General features: G+C 34.1%; 1 protein-coding gene across 8 annotated transcripts in view; it reads left to right on the forward strand.

Moving 5' to 3' along the window:
* The window catches only part of R3HDM1 (R3H domain containing 1), a 205252-nt gene that overhangs the window by 90279 nt on the left and 102314 nt on the right, over positions 1–12659 (forward strand). For 6 of the 8 annotated variants that reach the window (XM_037848731.1, XM_037848729.1, XM_037848727.1 and 3 more), the window contains 2 exons: positions 10446–10487; positions 10969–11058. The exons of the other annotated variants lie outside the window; for them this stretch is intronic. In XM_037848731.1, the coding sequence (XP_037704659.1) occupies positions 10446–10487; positions 10969–11058 (132 nt within the window). The remainder of the gene's footprint in view (positions 1–10445; positions 10488–10968; positions 11059–12659) is intronic. 8 annotated transcript variants of the gene reach the window in all.

Genomic DNA, 12659 nt, shown 5'->3' on the forward strand with positions numbered 1-12659 from the left:
AAGGCTTTTGATGCTATGCATATGTGATGACTTAAAATTAACCACTGAACAAGGCTTTTAATTACAGACATAGATAGACATTGATTAGTTGGTTAACAGATTTAAGATAGGTAAAAATGGTTTTAAGTTGTACTTCTAGTATTCATTTCTTTAAGAGTATTCCAGTTTTTATTTCTGCATAACAAATTACCCCAAAAACAAAGGGCTAACAATTTTAAAGTAATATTTTTTATATACCTCATGGTTTTGTGGGTCAGGACACGAGGCAGGGTTTAGCTGAGTGAATCATCTATTCCAGAAGGCATCAAAAGAGGTCCTTTGGCAATATTTGGTTGGCAGATGTGCTGGTCTGCAGAGTCCAAGCCTGCTTCACTCATATGTTTGGCACTTTAGCATGAATGGTTGGAATGCTGGGTTCGGCTGCAACTAGGAGCTCCTACCCATGGTCTCTCCAGCCTGTCTGGCTCAGGGTTGTCAGACTTTTTACAAGGCAGCTTAGGAGAGCCAAGGGAAGCTGCAAGCCTTCTTACCACCCAGCCTTGGAAGTCCCAGAACCTTATTTCTGCTGTCTTTTGATCACGCAAGTCAATAAGGCTAGCTCATATTCAAGCAAAGGAGAATGAGAGTCCACCTTTCAGTAGGAAAGAATTTGTAGCCACGTTTAACCTACCACGAAAAGTTATCCTAAAATACTAATTTTAATATTAATGTTTTACTTAGACTTAATGAATAAAGAATTCTATCTTTTCTAATTTCTGTCCTTTCTACATTGAAAGCTGCAAGCCAAATATTACAGCTTCACTTATTTCCTTACATACTTATTTATTTATTTTGGATTGATAAAGAAGGCTCTTTTAAAGGTTATCTCTTTTCTTCATTCAATCAAAAATTTTTACTCCCTGTCATGCTTCAGACACTGTCTTAGAAATGAAAGCAATTTCTGCACTACAAAAGCTTTGGCCTCACTGATTAAGTATAGTCAAGTGGTAATTATCTAAGCAATTGGGAGGAATAACATATTTGTTTTTTTCTAGTCATTTTTAGTAACAGCACTTTTTTAAAGAAAAACTGCCATGCCTGTAATCACTCATACTCACTGATGGCAGTGTGCCAGTATCCGGATTGAAACAGAGAAAATTTTCTCAAATTCTATTGCATTCATGATTAAAATAATAAAATATTTCATTTTAGTCTCTGCTATACCTAGTGTTCACTTTCCCAGGTAATGCTTATCAACAAGCAGTTGGCTTGGATCACAGCAGTTTTTACCACATCTGTTGTGTTGCCCTTGGCAGTGAGCAGGACATTCTGATGACCATGATCACATCATGGCCCAGTAGATTGTACTACAGGGTATTCATGTATTCCCCAAACATTTATCAAAAGCCTACTCTTCGCCAAGGAAATACTGCAGTAGGCAAAAATGGGTATGTTCTCTGGCCTGGTGTTCCTTATAGCATGGTGACTGTAGAGTTGGGAGGAGGGAAAAAAGAGAATATGAGAAATCATTTTATGTTAGTCCATTGAATGCTATATTCATTTGGTAGATGTTTGTTAAGAATAACAATAATTGTAATAGTCCCTAGATTGTAAGCTCTTACAGCAGTTAACTCTATCCCTGAATTGTAAGGCCTTTCTCTAAACTTTGAGATGCTGATCCCCTAGCATATGTTGTCACAAACATTGGGACTGGCGGTTTGATGTGCTGAGCCCTCGAGCATGGGACTTGCCCTTATGAAGCTCATTACCACAAAGGAGAGTCTAAACTTGTATGTAATGGTGCCTAAGAGTCTCCCCCTGAGTACCTCTTTGTTGCTCAGATGTGGCCCTCTCTCTCTCTAACTGAGCCATCTCGACAGGTGAACTCGCTGCCCTCCCCCCTACGTGGGACCCAACTCCCAGGGGTGTAAATCTCCCTGGCAACGCAGAGTATGACTCCCGGGGATGAATGTGGACCCGGCATCGTGGGACTGAAAGTATCTTGTTGACCAAAAGGGGGATGCAAAATGAGACGAAATAGTTTCAGTGGCTGAGAGATTCCAAATGGAGTCGAGAGGTCACTCTGGTGGACATTCTTATGCACTATATAGATAACACCTCTTAGGCTTTAATGTATTGGAATAGCTAGAAGTAAATACCTGAAACTACCAAACTCCAACCCAGCAGTCTGGACTCCTGAAGACAATTATATAATAATGTAGATTACAAGGGGTGACAGTGTGATTGTGAAGACCTTGTGGATCACACCCCCTTTAGCTAGTGTATGGATGAGTGGAGGAATGGGGATAAAAACTAAAGGACAAATGGGGTGGGATGGGGGGATGATTTGGGTGTTTTTTTTCACTTTTATTTTTTATTCTTGTTCTGGTTCTTTCTGATGTAAGGAAAATGTTCAGAGATAGACTGTGGTGATGAACGCATAACTATGTTATCATACTGTGGACAGTGGATTGTATATCATGGATGATTGTATGGTGTATGAATGTATTTCAATAAAACTGAATTTAATTAAAAAAAAAAAAAAGAATTTACCGTATGTAAGAACATTTACTCTGCTTTTTGTGTGTTGGTGCCAAGATGGCTCCAACTAAGATACTTTGCAAGGAGCTTAAAGTCAAAATAACTTAAACAGGAAAGGTTTAAGTAATGGGAATTAGGAATGGAGTTAGATAAAACTAGTAAGTAATTTTTTCCTATGTTTTCATTTAATATAATGTAAAAGAAAGTCAGCTGTTTTCAGCATGAGCCTGTAATGGAATGTCTTGTTAATAAGAGTCTGGTTAATACGGAGTTACCTTTTAACATAATTTAGAGTTAACTATTATGAAATGACTGTTTTCTAACATACTGCTAGACATTTAGCTTTCAGATTTCATCTTCCTTTGGTACCTTACAAAGTACTGCCTGAAGGTTGTCACTTAAATATAAACTATTATTTTTACTCATAAATTTGGATGTGTGTGCCAATTAATATAGATTTCCTACTGAGAAATTTTGAATAAACCAGCTACTAACTTCATTTGAGTAGAATATTAAGTTGTTCTCCATTTACTTCTCTTTCATTCTGAAAATAAGTGGCCATGAATATAACTTAACTTAGGTCTGTTATCTTGTTTCAGCATGGTAATACTTAAAGTGACTTGGGAAAAGGGAAAACATTCACCTTCCAAAAGAGGCAGACATTTCATCTATTGCCAAGCCTTATTTTCCTCATCATCCCTTGAATATTTGATTTAGAAAAAGTAAATATGAAATGAAGAGATGTCACAGCTTCTTTAATATGGTGATCATTTTCTCCTGTCTTAAGGATAATAGTTTCATAAAAAATAATTTCATCAGACTAGAGAGGCCAGCAGACATTGGACTTTACTTTCTGTGGTTACAAACAGAGATTAACTCATAGACCCCCTTTGCAATTTCTTTTATAACTAACTCTGTTTGTATGGCTCTTTCTACTCTTTAAGAAGGTTAGCTGTGTTTTTATTCAAGGTTTTGTTTTGAACCATAATCTTTTATGTAAGGTTTAGAATTATTTTCTTGAGAATCTGACTTTTTTTTCAAGTGCTTTAAGAGCTAATTCTAAATTGATCTGTTTACATTAAGCTGAACGCCAAGTAGTTGACTTTCTCACATAATTGCCATTGAGCTGTTTTGAATTGTTCGTTATGGTCCAGAATATTAACTGTGCGAAGGGTTTTTATTTATAAGTTTTCTACTACCACACACTGTTCCTACTGAGAATCTTCAGGAAATTTCTAGACTTTCTACGATTATGAAGTATATGGAAGATTGGGGCAGTGGAGTGTCAGGTTTCTAAATCCAGAAACCTGGATTGTTGTTGTTGTTGTTGTTGTTAGAGTACAAGTATCCCTAATCTTTAACATTCCAAAAAGAAAATTTATGTTTGATTTAGTTATCTGTGTATAATTAATTTATGTAGTCTCCATGGATTTTTGTCAAGGATAGACTTTTCAGATTAAAATTTAAGATAAATTATGTGTTGATTTTTTGTGGTCATTTATTTGAAATATAAAGTAGAGGATCCTGTGTCCTCTTTACTTATTAAAGGTTTAAACTTACCTTTCCCATTATTTTACAGTTGTATCTTTATGTTTAAACTTACCTTTCCCATTATTTTACAGTTGTATCTTTATATTTGACCAAATGCTTTGTGCGACGATGTTCCCCTGTACGTATGTGTAAAATAACCAAAGCATATTTCAGAGCAGTTCAAACAGTACCATCTCTCCACAAACTACTTACTGAATGATAGGGATGGACTTGGTTAACCACTAAGCCTAGTGTGCCAGAATGCATAACAGCTTTTGACATATCCAAGCGAATTTTCCACGCACAGGAACAGTTGAAGTAGGTGTTTAGGATACTGTTTCTGTGGTAAGCTTTTGATAATTAAGACGAGAGTCTTATATCGCCCAAGTTAGTTCCAATTCATCTATTAAAAAAATAATAATCTGTAGGTCAAGAAAGCAATGACAATACAATAAGGTTATTACTAAAACTCAGTACAGGCCCCACTTCTTCATCAGTGAAGGCAGTGGGCAACAAATTTCTTAATTGGTGGAACATGCAAAGAAGTTTCTTTATAAAAGATTAAATAGGAATTTCTCTCTATGAGATCATGCTAATCATAACCTCAATTATTTTCCTAGTTATGTAATAAAGATGAAAATGATGTGTGTAATATATGTGGTACATAGTTAATGCCTTATAAAAGGTAGATGCTATTAGTAATATCATTATAATCACCACATAGTTGTTACTAATTATTAGCAGTAAAACAACTATTTGGCTTCTCAAATTTGCCCCTTTACTATCATGCAAAAGAGATTTTTCCCCAGAAATGAAATAAAATTAAAACTATTTCTTAACATGTGCTGACAAAAATTTCAAAGTAATATTTTTGTTTGTTTATATTCCACTCCCTATCTGTATACTATGCTTTCATTATCTTTTATTAGTATTCAATGACTTTGACTTTTAAAAACTCATAATTCACTTGCTTTCGTATACTTACTAAAATTATTTATAGAATTTGGTACTCTTTCTTTTTAACTGGGAGCATATAAAAGTTGTTCACTATCTCTTATAGTTGTAGAAATGCTTGTACATACCATTTTTACTTGTTCCAGTAATTTTCATGTATTTGAACAGTAGGATTTGGAGATCCTCTTTTCATTTATTATAAGGGGTAACTGCAAACCAGAGAATCTGTAACTTTCTCTAGTGACTTTTCTTAGTCTAAGATTCAGACATTCAGACTTTTACTGCTGTGCTCTATGGCTGAAACTGTTAAATGGTAAATCAGATTAGTAATTGGAGTTGATCTGTCAGTCAATTGATTTAAAATAAAGTCAGCTCTCCTGACTCAGAAAACTTTTGCTCTAGTGAAAATTAGCAGCCTGGCATGTTTTTTCTTTGTTTTCTTTGGGTTTTGTGAGTGTGTGTGTGTAGTTATGTTTTAAAATTTTTATTCTAGTAACATATATATAACTTAAAATTTCTCCTTTTGACCACATTCAAGTGTATAATTCAGTGATGTTAATATAAACATTAACATATTGTAAAACTCCTATCACCGCCATACATTACCAAAAGTTTCCATCACCCCAAACAGAAACTCTGTACCAGTGCTTAAGCATTAGCTCCCCATTCCCTATCCTCATCCCAGCCACTGGTAAGCTCTATTTTAGTTTTGGACTATACATTTGCTTATTTCTGATTATTAACAAATAATACAGTATTTGGAATTTTGTATCTGGCTTATTTCACTCAACATGTTGTCCTCAAGGTTCATCCATGTGGTTGCATATATCAGAACTTTCTTCCTTTTTACAGCTGAATAATATTACAGTGTATGCATAGACCACATTTTCTATATCTACTCATTGGTTGATGAACAGTTGGGTTGTCTCTACCTTTTAGCAATTGTTAAGTAATGCTGCTGTGAGCCCAAGTGTTCAAATATCTGTTAGATCCCTTTTTTCAATTCTTTTGGGTATATTATGGAAGTGGGACTGCAAGGTCATAAAGTATTTCTATGTTCAACTTTCTGAGGAATTGCCAAACTGTCTTCTACAGTGGCTGCACCATTTTGCATTCCCACCAATGATGAACAAGTGTTCCTGTTTCTTCATATCCTCCCCAACATTTGTTTTTCTTTCTGTTTCTTTAGTAGTAGCCATTCCAGTGAATATGAAATGGTATCTCATTTGTGGTTTTGGTTTGCATTTCCATAATGGTTAATGATGTTGACCACCTTTTCACCTACTTATTGGCCATTTATATATCTTCCTTGGAGAAACGTCTATTCAGGTATTTTGCTCATTTTTTTATTGGGTTGTTTATCTTTTTGTTGTTGAGTTGTAGGACTTCTTTATATATTCTGGATATTTAGCCCTCTGTAGTTTCCAAATACCTTCTGCCATTCTGTAGGTTGTCTTTTTACTTTTATTGTAAAATCCTTTGAAGCACTAAAGTTTTTAATTTTGCTAAAGTCTCATTTATCTATTTTTTTCTTTTGTTGCTCATGCTTTGGTGTAAAGTTTAAGAAACCATAGCCTAACACAGGATCCTGAAGATGCTTCCCTATGTTTTTTCTAGAAGTTTTATAGTTTTAGTTCTTCTATTTAGGTCTTTGATGCATTTTCAGTTAATTCTTGTATGTATAGGTCCAGTTTTCCCATCATCTTTTGTTGAAGAGACTATTCTTTCCCCTTTGAGTGGATTCGGTACCGTGTCAGAAATTAGTTAGTTAGCCAGAGGTATGAGGATTTATTTCTGAACTCTTAATTTGATTCCATTAGTCTATATGTCTCTCCTTGCGCTAGTACCATACTGTTTTGGTTACTGTAACTTTGTAATAATTTTTTAAATCAGAAAATGTGAGTCTTCCTTTTTCTTTCTTCTTTTCTTCTTCAGGGCCTGTTCCCCTTCCATATAAATTTGTTGAGTAGCTTTTTCCATTTCTGCAAAGAATGTGTTGGAATATTGAAAGGGAATTCATGGAATCTATAAATTATTTTTGGTAGAAGTGACATCTTAACAATGTTTAGTTTTTACTGCTCCTGACCTTTTGACAGACACTTAAAAACAATTAATTCATTATCTCCTCCCACATAATTACCATAAACCCGTTACCTAGAAAAGTATTTGAGTATTAATAGGTTCTTCAAGGTACAGTAAAAACCTTAGTTGAAAGGCTTCCACCATTACAATTTATTTTGTTGTTAATAATTATAAATTGCAAATAAAAATGATCCCGTTTTTGAAATAAGTCAGATTTTCTCTTAATTGAGAGATCTGATTGGTGGTTATTTTTATGTTAATACACAGTTAAATTCATAAAGATTTTTCTGTTCTTCCTAGCAGTACATAAAAACATCTCAAGGTTAATGACTTAGTACTTTAGTTTTTCTTTCCTTTTTTTCTTTTATAATAAAAAAACTTTAAACAGAACTAACCCATACTTAGCATTACAAAGATATGCAAAGAAAATTAATGAAAATATTAAACCAAAAGAGGCCATGTATGATAAGCAAATTAGCATGAGAAAACAAAACCTGTGTACCAATACTTGATATTAAGTTGACTAGATAGATTTAGTTTTTTCTTAACTTTTGTTATTAGTTGTAAAGCCCTCTGGTTTGGGGTAGCAATTGAGATTCTGAGTAATGTTTTGTGTGTCTTTTCACAGCTATATTCCAAAAAAATTTTAGATCTGCTCAAAGTTTCTTTATTGTAAAAGAAAAGGCAAAATACTTGAAATCATTAACCAGGTTTGTTTTTCTTTGCTCCCAAAGTTGATCTGTAAAGGCAGTATATGGAAAAGCAGTCTCAGTTTCATTGTAATTTAAAGCATAACCACTCAAATGGTTATGATGATGGGTGTGATTTTTAAGTATTATAATGAGGTATAGGTCACTTATGTGTTAAAGTCTAAGCTACTGTGCATGTCAGGTGGGCCCATTTTGGTTAGATCCAGCTTTGGTTATCAAGATAACTTTGGGCTTGGTGTGGGTTAGTTCTGGGCTGACCCAGGACCCTTCATTAATAAACATTAGGGGCTGTCTTGAGTGATCATAAGACTAAAGTCGAGAAACCAGCTAAAATGGGTACAAGTGGTTAGTTGCAAGGTTTTTACAATCACAGAGGGGACAAGATAAAGGCTATACAGTCATTATCAGAGATCAAGGCAGTTGGATTACAGTTCAAAGATTTCAGGTATTTCCCTGTGTCTACTCAGATAAACCAGAAAGTAAAAAGGAATGATTCAGTAATCATAATCATCCCTTAAATCCTAACTTCTCAGTTACACTTGAGACCAGGAACTGTCTTATAGCCAGTGCCTCGCATGGTATTTGGTTTATAGCAGGGACTCAGAAAATATTAATTAAATGAAGTCAAGTTAATTAAGATCTTTTAATCTCTGTGTCTTCATCTTTATAGGTGCCTCATAAATTAAAACTGAGATAGATAATGCACATGTAGGTTCTAGAATATTCTAAAGCATTATTACAGGGACAACACACAAAATCCGTATTTTATAGATTTTATTTTAAAGTTAAAAGTTAGCATCTGAAATCATAAGTAACTCAAGTCTCACGGCTGGCAAGCAGGGAACTCTGACACTGGTCTTCTGGCATCTTAGATTCTTAACCTTCGATAATCTATTACACTTACAGAGTTCTTTAGGGTTTACAAAGCCCTTTTTTTTTCTGGTTTTTCACTGAATCTTTTCAAAAACCTGTGAATTAGTACAAGTAGGAACTTTCATACAGATAAGAGGACACAGATAATTTAACCAGTCACCTACTAATAAGAAAGCAAAGCCAGAAATTTAAATAATTAAATTTCTGCATACCAATACAACTTTACTGTACACGTCTTTTATTTAAAAACTTCAGTAGGAAGTTTTGTACCATGGATACTTAGAAGTACAAGAGATTGAAGCAGAAGGTAAGAGTAAATCATAAATTCTTTTCCTTTCTGCTCCATTAGGGCTCATTTATTAGTGTGCATTTGCTAGTATTTATCTGTTGCTTTTTTCCGCGTTATTTTCCTCTTTGAAACCTTGACTCTCTGGTGGCATGACTTCTTTTACTTCTGTCATTTGATACACATGACTTACAATTAAAATTCTCTTGAACAAATCAAAGGAAAGAGGAAGTAGAAATATATGGCAGTACCAGTATGCAGTTCTCTTAAGCAACACAGCCCTGTGTAACTGTGCACACATACACATCATTTTCTTCTCTATAAGAAATGAAAAGTGATTTTCTTTGTTTTTCACTTTCCTTTTGTTGTTGTTAATTTGTAGTTTGCATAATCCAGGGTAAAAATCCTAAGAATATAATGCTTCTTATTCTTCAAGAACTTCAGACTGGAGGGGCTTCTAAGACACATTTAGTACCATATAGGCTGTCATTTCTGTTAGCTCTGTTAGGGAGGCTTATTTGGATGTTAGAATGAGATGTTGGCTGTTTTTTTGCTTGTTTTGTTTTGTTGGGGTTTGGGGGGGGTTTGGGGGGGGTTGGTTTTTTGTTTTGGTTTTTTTTTTTTTGGTTTTTATGTGGAGTATGATAGTCTATGTATTAAGGAGTTTTTATCTGTTTTACTTTTGGTATCAGATTTGCAACCTGGCTTTTACGTGTATAGCCAATAGATACCTGGACCCTGTATTGTTTGAGGTTTGTGTTTGGAGAGGTGTTGGAAGGAAATGGGGGAGGGGGTGGAGAAGAGAGTTTAAAAACTATCTGGCTCTGATTTGCAGAAATTTCAGCTTGTTTCCCAAACCAAAGCCTGGGATCACACACTAGAGCCAGTTTACTTCATGCTGAAAATATATATCAGAACTCTGCCCTCTTTTCTTCATTTCTGCTTCATTTCCTTACCCCAGACCTGGTGAACAGGGTTCCATCACTGATAAACTGGTGGTGCCCTTCATACAGGCACTTCATACAGTATTGAAAAGGCTCTGTAGACATGTAGTTGTACTCTGACTCCAGCTGCATTTGAAGCATTCTCCTTAGTAGGTTTGGAACTTTTCTGAGCCCAGCTACTTAAAACTCCTCAGTTTTTTTTCTAGCCTTGACTAAACTGTTATGTATTATAAAATACTAAAGAAGCATATTTTATTTTGCTATTATCTAAGAAGTTTCAGTATATGTTCCATTTAGCTCGATTACCACAGGAATTGTGGCTATTTGCACTTAAAGGAAAACACCAGTCCCTCAGAAGCATTTTAGAGAATCTTTTGCCAGTGTTCTGGGAGAAATCATTACCCTTTTACTGAAACCAACTTTGATTTCTTCATATTCCATACTTTTTATACACAGATAGTTTCTCTTTGGTTTAGATTTGTGAATTAAGAAGCAAATTCTCTGTTTCGGTATGAAATTTAATACAACTCTTTCTTGTATATTCAGCGCCCATTGCAGTCATTTGGACAGACAGGAAAAAGGTCTAAGGTATAGTAAATATTTTGGTGTGCTGGCATGCCAAGAGCCTTCCTTCATGCTCGATGAATCCTTGTCTTCATATAGCACTGCATTTGGTTTAGTTTTGTCATATTTTGTTTGGGGCAGAAAGCTTATTTTGTTTTATTTGGGGTTTTTGTCTTGCCTAGTCGCTTTTGTGCATTGCTTTTTTTATATCTTTGATGGTTCTTTATGGAGAAAATAGCTTTCTTAACCATTCTTTGGGTTATAAATTGGAATTATTCCCATTCTTGCTATTGCTATAATTTTCAAATCTGCAATTGTTTGTTTTCTCTCGCAACAAAGGAATTTAGTGGTGCTTAATGATCTATTTAACTTGCACATTTCAACTAGTTTTATACATGACAGAAACTATTTATTAAAAAAAAGTTTAAGAAGCACTCTCTAGGGGGCTTTTAGATGTGCCCTAGATTTGTGAAATGTAGTGTTAATTTTAAATACTTCTCTTTAGTCAAGCTCAAAGTTAAAGCTAGTTCGGAGCCTTGCAGTGTGTGAAGAATCTCCACCACCCCCTGCAGCAGAGATAACACAGGAGAACCAGGTAAAAATTATATATAATTTAACACATGGTTGGAATAAACCTGCCTCCTGGAGATTTTTCAATAAGGTTTAAATAAAAGTTGTGTGTGTTCGTTGTTTTCACCAAATGAACTTATTTGATGATAGATATAGGTGAAAAATTGGAAGAACCTCGTTGCTTCATTCTAAGGGCTTAGAAGCAATGATTCTCTTCTTGAAAAACTTAGGGATCATATAATTAACTGGGAATGTAGCTTAAACAGAATTATAGATCTTATTGAAAAATATGTAGTAAAGTAGTACTTTCCAGTGAACGTACTTGTGGTTAAATTTGTTCTTTGAGTTTTAACTATTAGAAATTTATCAAGCACCTCCTGGGTGAAGAGGAAACTATCTAGACTTCCACTTGATGTATTTACTTAACCTGAATGCATGGTGAAACCAGATTTCACATTAGTGTGGCTCTTTCATAGTTTGTCTAATACTTCTAATTACTCTTCTGTCTTCGGTTATAAGTATAGAGGTGAGGTTGCAAACAGTTTGTTTGCCTTTTATCTCTCTTTTAATGCTATCACTTTTTTGTTAATCTCAGCTTGAGCTTTATCTCATGTGATATTGGATATTTATTCATAAATATTCTTGGACCTCCTACCATGTTTGTCAGTGATAACTTTGACTGTTAGTGGCTTATTCTACTTTCTAAGAGTTTGAGCAGTGTAAATGCTTCTGTATCCCACCAGTTAGTTCAAAGAAGTGACACATCTTTGTGGTCAATTTAAGAAACCATGACTGATTGTGCAACTTTTTTTTTTTTAAATAAATGCCAATTATACATTGGTGATTCAAGCAAAACTCTATATACTTTCCTTAAATTAAAAGGTGATGCCCTCAGAAGCCTAGTATACATACTGAAGATAATTGTCACTGATTTAGAATATGTTCTCTTTTTTTAAAAGCATTAATAATCTTAGTTTCTAAAATGCATGGTGAAGGAGAGTTTATAATAGGTTATTTGTATTTTTAAAATCTACTTAAAAATCTGTTTCCTTTGAAATTTGTTCAAGTGTTAGGAACATAGGGTTCAAAATTTATTTGTGATTTTTTAAAAATTTTACTTACATAGATAAAAGAGAGCTGTATTTATTTTATAAAAGAGAGATATTTTAGCTATAAAATGAGTTTTCTATAGCAAAAAGCAGAAATAGAGTCAAATATTATTTTATTTTACTAAGTACTATTGCCTGGAGAACATTTTAAAATGTTAGCCTTTGGCTTTTGCATGGTTATTGATAACTCTGGAGAGTTACTCATTTGGAGAAAAATTCCATAAAATTGGGTTTTGAAATAGAAGTTTTTAAACACTATCTTTTGTACAGTACAAAGAATACACCTATTCAAGGCAGAGCAATTGTCATTACAATGTGATTTTTGAAAATCAGTTTCTTCATTCAGTTGACCAAAAATGGTACATCATTAGCCTCATTTTATAATATTTAGTCCAAGAAGATTAAAGAAAGAAGAAAGGTTAGACATTCGCAAGATTATTAATGCAGAAAAAGTGCATCCTTTTTTGAGAAAAACTGTAACATGGTTTTTAGTTTTATTCAGTACACTCTCCTTATC

Source organism: Choloepus didactylus, chromosome 9, assembly GCF_015220235.1.
Source record: "Choloepus didactylus isolate mChoDid1 chromosome 9, mChoDid1.pri, whole genome shotgun sequence".
NCBI classification, from domain to species: domain Eukaryota; kingdom Metazoa; phylum Chordata; class Mammalia; order Pilosa; family Megalonychidae; genus Choloepus; species Choloepus didactylus.